This window comes from Watersipora subatra, chromosome 3 (assembly GCF_963576615.1).
Source record: "Watersipora subatra chromosome 3, tzWatSuba1.1, whole genome shotgun sequence".
Classification (NCBI taxonomy): Eukaryota; Metazoa; Bryozoa; class Gymnolaemata; order Cheilostomatida; family Watersiporidae; genus Watersipora; species Watersipora subatra.
The window spans coordinates 4920988-4934709 of record NC_088710.1 but is presented as its reverse complement, the minus strand read 5'-3'; the positions used below and the strand labels follow the sequence as shown (position 1 = coordinate 4934709).

General features: G+C 33.3%; 1 protein-coding gene across 1 annotated transcript; it reads right to left on the bottom strand.

The window, feature by feature from the left end:
• Positions 1–601: 601 nt before the first annotated feature.
• On the bottom strand, positions 602–11392 carry LOC137391573 (cyclin-D1-binding protein 1 homolog). The gene is made up of 8 exons (XM_068078087.1): positions 11235–11392; positions 6728–6790; positions 6469–6630; positions 4976–5066; positions 4697–4835; positions 4240–4374; positions 3120–3307; positions 602–1003 (listed from the first exon to the last, which is right to left on the bottom strand). The coding sequence occupies exons 1-8, from the start codon at positions 11341–11343 to the stop codon at positions 904–906; spliced, it is 987 nt and encodes a 328-aa protein (XP_067934188.1). The 5' UTR covers positions 11344–11392; the 3' UTR covers positions 602–903.
• Between the last annotated feature and the right edge of the window lie 2330 nt (positions 11393–13722).

Sequence of the window (13722 nt, the reverse complement as noted above, 5' to 3'; positions counted from 1 at the left end):
AGTGGTTAATGTTGACCGGTAGAGTAAGCCGACCTAGTCGCCTCTACGTGTTGGTCACGGGGAACCAGCACACAACCTCCTGTGAAGGGTGAATGTTGACCGGTAGAGTAAGCCGACCTAGTCGCCTCTACGTGTTGGTCGCAAGAACCAACACAATATTTAGTGATTCTTAATCATTTTCCACTTATCTTATTATATGTCAAATAAATGTTGATTTAGATGAGTGCTTCCAACATGGGAGGTGAAATCGTTAGATCAGTTTTACAACTTTTCACTTTTGTGGTTTAAAAACTTTTCGTCGGCTCTCACAACAACAGAAACGCAATGAAGTTAATTACCTTAATTTACAATCATCGTGCATTATCCGCATATGATTCTCAATTTTCCGCTTTATATGACTGCATACCAGCATCTGCTGCTATTTAACTCCCAGTCTGTGTTGCGTATGAGCAAGATAAAACTTTCAAAATAGTAGCCAGGGATCATTAGAACTAAATGGTTAAGTGAACCATTCAACAAAACTGAATGGCTAAGTGAGCCACTACGAGTTATCTCCTATCACTAGTAGAAAGTCAGAAATGCATAAGCAAATGTATTTAAATTTATATTTAAGTTCATAGAACTTTTATAAAATATTGCATTTCTAAAGATTGCTAAAAAGAGTTGCTAAAAAACAGTTCTTAGAAAGGGAATATGTATTTCAGTTGATCAAATAAACCTTTTCAACTAAGGCATCAATAAACTGTATAATAACGAAGAATGGCTGCTCATCTTGGGATAGTACTGAACTTTGATGAATGCATTACATAGAATGCATACATAGAATATTTATTTCCATGTCTGCAATAAGCAGATAGACCATGCTAGCAAAAGGAATTCAAAGCGTAGACTTTGCACCAAGCATCAAGTAACCAATTGGCTGACTTTATCATGATTGTGTTTGACAGCATTTTCAAACACAGTTGTCCATGTTCCATCTGTTTCAATGCAAAAATGACTCTGCCTAAAATAAAAAAACAAAACAATAAATAAAACAAAACAATAATACTCTTTTTTGTGCTGTTGTTGTGTGTGTGCTTATGGGTGTCTCCAACTCCATATTCTGCACTCTTCAGGTGACTGGTGGTCATTTAAAGAATGGAGAAGAAAAGGATAAGCAACTTTAACCTATTTCAACACTCTAGTTATCTATAACACAATGTACTTATCAGAGCTTAGAGTGCGGTGAGCATTAGGCCTGACTACTTATCTATAGCTATATACATGTATCTATATATATATATATATATATATATAAATTTCTCAAAGTTTGTGTGCCTGTGTATGTCCAGCTACAACTATTAAAATCTTGGATTAAAAGCTCACTGATTGCTGTATTTAAACTGACCGTGATTACAACCACAATCTTCCAACCCACGCGCTTAACCGCTGAGCTATACAGACCTTATACCTGGGTTGCAATTATCATATAGTGTATACCGTATGCACACGCATAAGGTGCAAAAGTGCATGCCAAATGTGTACTTTTGATTATTACCTAATACTTCTTTTTGCATTTGTTATTTTTTGAAATTGTTGAAAAACTAAATTTTTGCTACCATTACTTTTTTTTTAATTAGTAATTTCTAAATGCGCCGTTTCCATTTCAAATGTGGGTTACACTTTTCTATTTCCGGTTTTTCGTAAGCTTTGATTGCTAAACGGAAATATTTTTTTTCTCCGTTCGGTCAGACAAAGTACCAGACAAAAACAGTTCAATATATATTTTTTACATTTGTACCATTATCAAGAGGTACCAGTATCGTCGTATTCAAAGTTTTGATGTACAGCTTCTGCTGCAACAGTAACCTTTGTATACACACACTTCTATGCACTAATTGTTATTATTAATTCAACATATTCAAGATTTTTATTTTGTTTTCTCAGTTTTGTTGTAATCGTAGCAAAACAGATTTAATTTAGATATTACTTGCTAATTATTTCACATTTACATTCAAACACTTTTATCGTCGTTTTATTTTGTTTTTTAATTTTTTAAACTGCACAAATCACTTTTCTCATGATAGGAAGTTTGAAAGTTAAATACTGGTACCTTTCAATACTGGTACAAATGTAAAAAGGGGATATCGGACTGACTTTGTCTGACTGAACGGAGGGAGAGAATGTAGAGGCTATTCCTACTCGAGATAATACAATTGTCCGCGTGAAAAGCCTAGATCCCGATAAAAAAACCGGAAATATGAGTTCACGAAAAAACATCGCGTTTCATAGAGTTAATAGAGTTTCAATTAATACGTCATTTAGCGCGTGCAATCAAGAAAAGGGTGTATACAGTATATATAGTAAGAGCTATGAATTGTAAGAGCCTTCATAGACTCAATGGTTAGGCAATTGGATTGCTCAAATACAGCAAAATGTGAGCTTTTAATTCCAAAATTTTAATAGTTATTGCCGGATATACCGAAGGACATACACACACACACACACAAACAGATGACAAACTTTGAGATTAAAATATATAGACAATGAATATATATAGTCGGTAGTTAAATAGTTGGTTGGTAGTTGAATTCCAGTTATAGCATTAATGCATTTGTAAACATATATGCAACATTTATCTGCTTAGCTACTCTGTCAGCATTGTCCTAATTTTTCAAGGATAAACTCAACTAATAAAGTCCATGCAATTGTTTTGTACCCTAAGTTATCCTTCCATTTTATACACAAATGTTATTATTATGGACTAACAATTAATATCATTTCACGTAATATTTTATCACGATTAAAACAAATAAAATAACCGTAAATAACCCCTATAGGGTCAGCACATGATCAATGAAATGTAAATTAGTATCTGCATGTAAGTATACATAAAACTGTTCAAACAAGCAACTTTTTGTTAATTATTTCCTATCCATAATAGGCAAATTCACGTACATATATGCAGACATGGATTGTCACACAATTAGTAAACTTACAAGTATTCTGCAAGCTTTTAGCTAGTTTGACGATATGCAATTTACATAAAAACTTGCGTGATTGTATATAACTGATCATAAGCCAACCAAACATAGAGCCACCAAACAAAGAGAGCCAGTAGATGAGAAATGGCACCGCACCTGAATGTCTCCAAGAAGCATGAGAGATGATCAGTGAGAGAAGTGGCACTGCTTTTGACTTCAGGCTTGTGAGACGGAGGGTAGAGAGAGGCAGCAAAGTCATCAACAAGTTCACTTGTTGATGATAATTGCTGATAAAATACATCATAGTCAGTGATCTGTGTAACAGTGTCTGCATGTCCATTATTCTACAATCATACAGCTCAAGAAATGTAATAACACGTACTCGATACACACCCGACACAACAAGAACACTAATGCTTCGCTGAAACTAATATTATAAAACAATGAAGTGGTAAGGCAACATAAACCTCCATCGAGAGAAAGTTACAATGCTTGTACCAAGCCTTTGACAATGAAAATAAGCCGATATGGAGAATCAACTTTCCAATAAGAAGGACATAGTAAACAATCGATAGTGTATCTGTAACTGGTGGCCAACATCCAACATATTGCTTCAGATTAACCTGAACTCTGACCACATGATGAAACTCACATATTATATAGTCTCATCTGAATGAGACCACCAGGTGAAAGCCACTGATGCTTTCTGAACAGGGTTAACAGGTTTTTGACGGATGTGGTACAGGAGCAACCGTAATTGAATGCCCTTCCCAAAACCACCAATGGTCCTTGTGTGACCCAAACCCCCGACCTACTGATCAAAATCGTGTCCTACTGATCCATGGCTGCTCCTAGTGATATAATAGACTAAACTATAGCCGTTCATGAGCGGCACTCAAAGAGTGGCCATAAACGAACCAAACCTGCTGATGTGCAGGTTTCTCTGTTGAAACAACAAATATTGCAATTAGTTGCCTAACAGGAATTCTTAGCAAATAATCGTACAATCGAGGAAAAATAGATCAAAACTTGCATTTGCAAACGACAATTTATTAAAAAGCGTAGAAAATGCAGCCACCTCAAGAAAGTAGGGCCTTTTCTGTTAAATTTTGTTTTATTTGCAAACGAGAACATTTTCATATACATTGATAGAGAAGTAGAGTGACAATTTCACTCCATAACAAACAATCAAACTCGTGATTTGGTGGCACCTGTCTAAACCAAAGAGAGTAAGAGAGGGAGGCAGGAGAGGAGGGGAAGGCTAAAGGAATATTACCTTAATGCTCTTCAGACTCTTTGTTATCAGTAGCTTAGCAGTCTTGACGAGACCAAAGCCTGCCACAAGAACAGACAAATCATAGTTAGACATGCTCTCAGCCTCAGTCCGTCCGCTCTCATAGGTGTTCTTGGCCTGCAGTTACACACACAAGTAATACAGTTTTCATGTGTGTAACTGCCATCTGACACTTATCCTATAACACCTGACCTTTTAAGTCAGAACAGAATTTAAACAGCCTTCAATGTTGATTGGGAAGATTATGAACAGAATGATCATTACATCATCACGTCGCTTTGTCAGGAATATTGACTTCAACAAGCCTTTGCTAAAGATATTAGAACAGATACAACCATCATCCAAAACATTTTTCGTCTGAGATGGCCTTTGGTACGAAAATACTGCTGTCCAATCAATCAAGTTGTAAGCCGCTATGCACCCACTTCGTTATGCCTACCATTTCAAGTTCAGTGTAGGCATCGTCAACAAGAGCTAACTCTTGCTTCTGGTAAACAATGAGACTTTCTTTATTGTCTTTGGGCAGATTTTTGCCAGAGGCACACAATTCCCAGACAGCTCCAGTACACTGGGCCACACTACAACAGGTTCCATTCAGCAATGTTTAGACCTAGAACAGAGGCTTTATTGCTCTAGTCTGCGGAATAACTAGCATGAAACACTAGACATTGATGGCTAGATGATCTCAAGGCTTAAACGAAAGTTACTCAAGGCTTACTTTTGTGAGTTCCAGAGGCTGACAGAGAACTCATGGAGAGCGGAAAGAAGAGAGATGTTGTACTTGTACCATTGCTTGAAGAGTGTTTGACCTGTGTGAGATCAAGTACATGAAGTAGAATAGTGCTATCACGGTGCGCCTAGCATGACTACCAAATACCATGGTTGAGTAGCTAGAGCAGCAACAAGGAATGGAGATAGGCAGTTAATATCACAGGGTACATTTTCAGTGCGAGACACATAGACCTATTAACTATACAGTATAGTTAATAGGTCTATGGCGAGACAACTTAATCATAACGCAGTCTGTAAAGATATTCATTAAATTTCTATAATATTCGAGCTATTGGTTCTTTTATGCAAATGAAAAGATAACACCAATACTCTGTATTAAGATAGAAGCTACTTAAATGCCATTGCTTATTCTGACAGCCTGAACAGTACAGCAGTATATGAAAGTGCGTATAGAAAAGTATTCAAATGACATCTAAATATATCAGCTGAATCAAGTTGCTCATAAAGAAGAAAGCTCTATATTCAGGGAGCACTAGAGATAAGCATGGTAATTGCTCTATAAAATAATAAAATATTTTTTGGAAAAAAAATGAAATGTGAAATGATGCGTGAAACAATATACATATGTAACCAAAAATATACACCAAAGTTAGCATAAACCTGAGCACTTTTTTGCAACGAGTCTGTATATCTTTAGTGAGCTCTCTTTAGTCTATAAGAACATAAGCTATACATGCGTATATCTCTCTGTGTACACAGCGACATCAAAGGCACGCAATATACAAGGCAGGTCGCAAATTAGACACACTCAAGTGTATACTACAGTAGAAAAGAGGGAGAGAGAAAGAGGGAGAGAGAAAGAAGGGAAGAAGAAAGGGATGGAGGAAGACAGGGAGTGAGAAAGGATGGGGAAAGAGAGGGAGTGAGAAAGGATGGGGAAAGAGAGGGAGTGAGAAAGGATGGGGAGGAGAGGGAGTGAAAAAAGTAAAGAGAGACAGAGTGATAGCAAAGGTGAAAATCAAGTCTTTAACCAAAGTGGCACTATAAACAGGGAACACAATGAAAGTAATTCTATCCCTCAATAAAATATGATAGCAAGATCCTATTGACATGTTGTGGGAGAAGGGATATATGTAGCATTTGCTCACAATTCTAAATGTTTAAAATTGAATGAACCAAGGTAAGAAAAAAACAGTCTATTAGGATCATGTACAAATAGACTACAAATAAATCTACTTTTGTTTGATTCTTGATATACAATTGTTTGAAACTTTTCTTTGTTTTCTTGTATGCAATTGTATGTACTATATATTATATTATATATTATTATATTATATATACTATATGTTATATTTGATGAAATAAATCACTCGCACACACGCACGCACACACACACAAAGTGGTTTAGAAATAATCCCTACAAGAATGGACTACGGCTCCTGCTGACTGTCTAAACAAAACAGCTTCTTATAGTCAAACCTTGTTCTTGAGGCAGGTGATACAGACTAGAGATCATTGCTAGCAGGCATTGAGTGATGCCATCAAACAAGGACTTTTCATCAGCACATTTTGGAAGAGGAGGTGTGGTGTACATGACAGATAGCTTGGAAACCTCCTTATGTAACAGAGCCAGAAGATTGCCTGTAAAGCAAGTACACGGATGTATTCGCTTCAACTTGAGGTAAAAACTACTTGGTTTAACCTGAAAGCTAAACTAACTCATAGTACAAATACTTACTATGTTTATCCCAGTAAATTAATCTTGAGAAGTTTTTTATCTCTATTTTCCACGCCGTTTCTCCTACAAGCAATGAATAGGAATCATTAGACATGGTAAGCATCTAGGAAGCGCAGGATTATAAAAAAAATAGAAAACTAACATGTGCGATTATTAAGGTTTATTGCGCTCATCGGATTCCAAAACACACAGTATACCAGTTTGAAGAACCGCAGCTTTCTAATAGTATTATTCTTGCCGTTTACAAGTGGACCATTTATGTACGTGTTAAATTTTTCGCCTATAGCCTACATAATTCTAAGCCATAATTTTGTTTTGCCATCTCCTAAAGTGATTGTTCCAGCAAGCATAGATGATACAGAGTAGCACAGAAGACAGTGAATACAAGTTCAGTAAAAAGTAGAGTCGTTGAGAAACATGGCATAAAGGTAACGGGTGCATTTAATAGTAGTGTAACATTTAGCTAGTTATTTTCAAGTGCATGAAAACATCAGTAAATGCATGGATGGTCTCACTTGATGTTTTCCATCAGACTGCGAGCTTCAGAAGTCACTCTTACATGTAAGTAATCGTCCTTCAATATGGTATTTATGGGTTTTACAAAAATTTGAGGCACGGTCAAAATTTTATACTGTGGAACATATCTCTCTTACTCCTTAAGTTTTATTCACTGCCCAGGTATATTGGTACAACAATAATTGGGAGGCTTTTAATTAGTGAAGCTAAAACTTGGTAAATACATAACTATTACATACTTAGAAATGCATTAAAAGATTCAAAACAACACAGCTAAGAGAGAAAAATTTACCTAAAAACTGAAAATATCCTTGTTCAGCAAAAGCTGTAATTTGCTGCTTTTCAGATCATTGTTAAAGTCTGCAAAAGCATATTTTAATGTTTAATTTTGGAGAAAATCCATTTTGCTGGTTACACCGAATGAGTAAAAATATTCTGCAACCTCTACATGCCTACCAGCAATATCATGAACTTAAATGTAATCAGGAGTTGTCACTACTGTCATGCATCTAATAAATAAACAAGGAAAAAGGTGAGATACAAGCAACAGTTTCACTTGTTCATATTTTTTTCATTTGTGTGTCAAAATCAAATTTTAATGCACATCTCTTCATGCGATGGTTCATTCAGCAGCTACTGACTACTGGCTCCCAATTATACATTTGCTTAAGCAAAACTTCATATGAGAAATACATGTAGGGCAAAATATAGGGAGAGCTGTTGTCACATTTCTAGAATAGCTAAAAGTGAGGAGATTGTGCATATATTGCTTTTGTAATATTTAATCAAATTTGATAACAAAACTAGAAGCTATGTAGTAAAGAACTTTGCTGACTTTGACCTATTGCAGTATTGATATAACATATAAATCATATAATATTGATATATATAAATCATATAATATTGCTATAATATATAAATCACATAATATTGATACAATATATAAATCATATAATATTGATATAACATATAAATCATATAATGTTGATATAACATATAAATCATATAGTATTGATATAATATATAAATCATATAATATTGATATAACATACAAATCATATAATATTGATATAATATATAAATCATATAATATTGATATAATATATAAATCATAAAATATTGATATAACATATAAATCATATAATATTGATATAATATATAAATCATATAATATTGATATAATATATAAATCATATAATATTGATATAACATTGCTGGTAATGACAAACAGCGGCTAGCAATAAACCTTAACTCCTCAGCAACATGTACTTAAAAAATCAGGATTGATCACAATGCCCCAATAATTGTAAATTATGATAGTTGGACATGTGTATTTCAAGAATATTCGACTATCTTAAACTAAGGCTGAGTAGATAGATCGTTATATAAAAACAACACCAACAATTTATAGATGTCATTGGTCCGTATCACTGGTCATGCAAATTTTTACTATAATAAAAGGCGTGTTCACCCGTCTGTCCAAAGCCACAATTAGAAGTTGGGAAAAAGATTGCATCGCACGAAATTCAACTCGTAACTCATTATACACAAAAATTACTCCTGACTAAAATAAAATACGTATTCTGTTTTTATCTGCTAACAGGCACTTCGATTAATACAGTGTATGTAGCTGCTTTTTCAAACCATTATGTATATAAAAAGGCTAAATTAATAAAAAAAATCAGTAAGAAAGTTTGTTGCTTTACCATATAAACATCGGAGTATAAGGTCCACATTGCATAAGTTTGGTAATAAAGTAATTGTAATATGTGACGTAACTTTAACTTACAATTCAAATACCGGTAGTTTAAATTAACTTACATATTCTCTATTATTTCTAGGCTTTATTTCTTATTTCTACCAGTGTTTTCAATTGCAAAACTGATTTTAAGAAATTTTGAGTGACATGTTGGCAATTACTCTACACCTCGAGACAAATTTTTACATCGTGTATTCATATTCAATGATTACAGTAGCTAAATAGAATTATAGACCTATTCATAACATTGCTAAAAATGTGTTGGATACCGGTATGTTTGTGGCATTGAACTGAATGATAGAAGTTACATACAAAATACAAGAGAAGACAACTCTAGTTTGAACAACATATTGTTACGTAAGCCTTGTTTACCCATAATCCTTTTTTTGTTTTTGTTTATAGTCCATCGACGTGAATTATGCAATAGAACTTTGACTCTCATAAAACAGAAACCACCATATTATGCAGTATGTAGTAGAACAGCTGATGCAAAGTTGCATTTCCATAAGCATGCATTGATCCAAGCTGCAATATTTCTTTAGTTATCTTCACACAGGTTTTCGAAATATGATTCATCTGGCCTGTTTGAGTACTGATATTGTAAAAACAGCTAAACACCCTTGTTTTTCAATAGGTCTTTCATACAAATATGAAGCAATGCCTAGAGTTTTCTGTGCAATTTGGGCTAGAACCAGTACTGATGAAATCTTCTTTGAATTGTACAATAATAATAATAATAATAATATAATAATAATATATAATATATATAATATAATATATATATATTATATATATATATATATTATAATATATATATATATATTATAATATATATATATATTATATATATATTATATATAATATATATATAATATAATAATATAAATATAATAATAATAATAAGTTTAACATGAAAATCTTATTTTTATGCATTTCAATAAACTACATGTATATAATAGACCATATTCCTAAAAATTGTGCCATAAAACATATCCTAGTCAAAATCTACAATAATTGTTTATTAATTCTAAGTTCAAATAAATCTTAAGTTACTATTCTCAACATTTAAATATATGCATGTGCTAAATTGTTGGAAGTGGTTACACCTTTTTACTCAGGTAAGAGCATTCGTAATAAACTCAAACAATGAAAACCACAAGGTCTTACTCGATACTTACTCGATAGTAATAGTACACTTGTAATTGAGAAAGTGCCTTAGAAGTAAAAATTTGGTTAAGACTTTGGTTCACCTAGATTCCAGCATTAGGCTGCGTTATGTTTCAGTTTGAGATTTAAGTCTTAAGTCTCTAACGGTTTTGGGTAAGAAACTGTTATGAAAGAGGCGAGTCACGGCATATATTGATGTTGGTTCACCACGGGCAGCAGCACGTGTGATTATGACAGTATCCTTTCTGTTAAATAACTAATGGAGATAAAACCCTCATCATTGCAATGTTAGGCGAGCGTTGTGAAAAACTAATCTATGTATCATATCTAAACAAAAGTGCCACTTTTTATAACAAGAAATATGATTCAACAGCTCATCAAATAAATCAAATATAAATGAGAAGATTTTAAGTTAACTCAAATGGTTGCTCATTGAAAAACATTTTAAATCATGGAGACTCTGAACCAGGAATATTTTAGCTAAGTTTCAAGTTTTGAAAAAGCTAGTCCCTTCAGTTGATTACTACTTAGAGAAATTGATAGCCATAGTGAATGTTGAACTTCAGTAGAATAAACTCATGCAATTGTTGGGTTGACTAAACAAATAAAGAATGGGACTGTAGAACATTGTACTGTTCACCAATTTTTTCAGTGTCGTTAACATATAGTCTGAAGGTTTGAGGATATTATTTATTTAACCAGGAGCCAAACACCAAAAAGTGTTATCAGTTATATACCAATGCAAAATAAAGTGAGCATTTGTATATACTTCAGCTGAGTACAGCACAGTTTAAGCCAGTGTAAATTTGAAGTCTACCTTTCAGCAATGATATAGAGCCCCCAGGGGGGCTGTATATCATTGCTTTCAGTATACTTGTTCGAATTTTACACGTTTTCTTATTTGGTAGATTAATTTAGCCACAACATCTAGAGGGCTATATTACTATAGTATTGTCACAATCATAAAATAACAGATCACATTTTTAATTATGCTCGTGATACAAATACAAGTTTCAAATAACAAGCTACCTAGAATACAAAAAGGTTGATCTGTTCAATCTGTACCTTTAATCTGTTCTAATGTTGTTAGTACGTTATTGGTAAATTGTTTGGCAACTAAGTGACACTGGCAGTCTTTATCGCATGATAGAGCAATTTTAGAGCAGTCATCCATGGCGTGTTTTCGGCACGCAGCTAATATTACCGCTGTCTGATCGTTCGCGTGGTCTTTTCTACGAGTCATTTCTACGGTGCGGGTTCCTCACCTACATTATACGTGCGCATCAAAATACTTCTATTGATGAAACGTCATCTATTTATACATCCATATCCGCAATAAACGTCCTGTATAGAGTATAGACGCTCTCTGTCTTACTAAAATGATACTCCATAGAGAGGAGTCAATGTCTTTGCTATTGTTTTGCGCAGCAATTTTTTACGGATGTTTTTAACGCAATATATATACGGTACGTCAATGGGAATTTCCAAATGACCGACAGTTTCGTTTCGTTTTCATAATAACAATAAGGTAGTTTGGTGATTCAACCGCAAGAAATCATGGACAAACTGGGTGAGCAAAATCATATCGTGTCGTAGTAATTTACACCATTATTTTGGTAATATTATTCACTTAATATTGTTAGTATTTCATTGTAGAGTTCTATGTTCGTTGGTATATTGCTTCACGTTTTGGTACAGCGCTTCAGGTAAAGTGCTTCGCTACCAGGTACAGCGACATTCTTGTTAGCTTTTGATTAGAAAACGCCTGAAACACTCAACAAATTTTAAATTTAAAAAGAAATCAAAGTACTAACGAGCTTTTTTGCTATTGCCGTTTTAAGTTGTGCATTGCATGTACGTTTAATTTGCTGTTTTGGTGCCGGCGCAAGGTTGGATATTGTTAGTTAGGTATTTTTACCTAAACTTTTATTTCAAGCTACGTATGAAAACATATCGTAGATTTTAGAATTTTTTAAATGATCTAAAGCACTGTGTATCAAGGCGCAGCTAGTTTTACACTGCTATATAGCTTCACAGTCACTCGCTTTCCATAGAATTACATGGAAATATATATATATATAAATATATATATATATATATATATATAAATATATATATATATATATATATATATATATATATATATATATATATATATATATATATATATATATATATATATATATATATATATATATATATATATATATATATATATATATATATATATATATAAATATATATATATATATATATATATATATATATAAATTTGGTAAGAAATTTATTAAAATTTGACTAAGCAAAAAATTACTAAAAGTTTCGTATTACACCTATTCAAGCCTATAGCTTATGCTGACTTTTAGCCTATACTTTATTGTATATATATATATATATATATATATATATATATATATACTCATGCTACAGACAGTACTGTTTCGGCTATTGAAGCCTCATCAGTGCAGCTCAGAGCTTAGGCAAGGGACACAAATCCCATTACCAATGAGAGTTGATTTCCTGCCATGAAACAACTAGGTTGCCTCACAGACTATATATATATATAGACTATATATATATATATATATATATATATATATATATATATATATATATATATATATATATATATATATATATATATATATTTGAAAAATTATTGCGAAAAAAGTAAACTTTTAGTATTTGCGTTACTAAACGCAAATACTAAAAGTTTAATTTTTTCGCAATAATTTTTCAAATATTTCATACTCCACTAATAATCTTTTGGGTTTTTAGTGTAGAGTTCTCTTTTTATATGCTTTTGCACTTGCTTTTAGTTAATATATATATATATATATATATATATATATCTATATATCTATATATCTATATATCTATATATCTATATATCTATATATCTATATATATATATATATATATATATATAAATTGTTTCCTCACCTCGGTTAACCCATATGGGTGGTAATTTCTGCTCTAACTCGAGTCTCCTACCACAGAGACCTGGGAGTTTGAGCACTCGCCTCAAGATCTTAGCTGTTCCCAATAGAGCACTTTTCTGCAACTCACCTGAGTTGATTGCTGTCGGCATCTGGGCAAGCCACATTTTCTGCGCCGGTGTTATTGCGCCCAGTGCCCCAATGACTACTGGAATTACAGTTGTTCCGACATCCTAGCATTTTTCAATCTCTTCTCCAAGAGGGAGATATTTTTCTACCTTTTATTTTTCTTTGCTGGCTATATTGTAGTCATTGAGTACTGCTATATCTATTATACTAGCCCTCTTGTTCTCCTTGTCCACCACCATTATATCTGGTTGGTTTGCTAGGACATGCTTGTCAGACCGGATGTAGAAGTCCCAGAGGATCTTAGTGCGGTCATTTTCATTGACCTTACCAGAAGCTTCCCAACAGTGTTGTGGTTTCTTAAGGCCATACTCATCACATAGACTTTTATACACAACACCTGCGACATGATTATGCCGCTCAGTGTATGCGTTTCCTGCTAGCTGCTTGCATCCACTGATGATGTGTTGCATGGTCTCAGGCGCATC

Coding starts and splice junctions, on each gene's coding strand:
- LOC137391573 (XM_068078087.1), bottom strand. CDS start 11,343: ATGGATGACTGCTCTAAAATTGCTCTATCATGCGATAAAGACTGCCAG. Junction 6,631..6,727: donor AATTTACTGGGATAAACATA/GTAAGTATTTGT, acceptor CTTGCTTTACAG/GCAATCTTCTGGCTCTGTTA. Junction 3,308..4,239: donor AGAGTCTGAAGAGCATTAAG/GTAATATTCCTT, acceptor GTATGATTGTAG/AATAATGGACATGCAGACAC.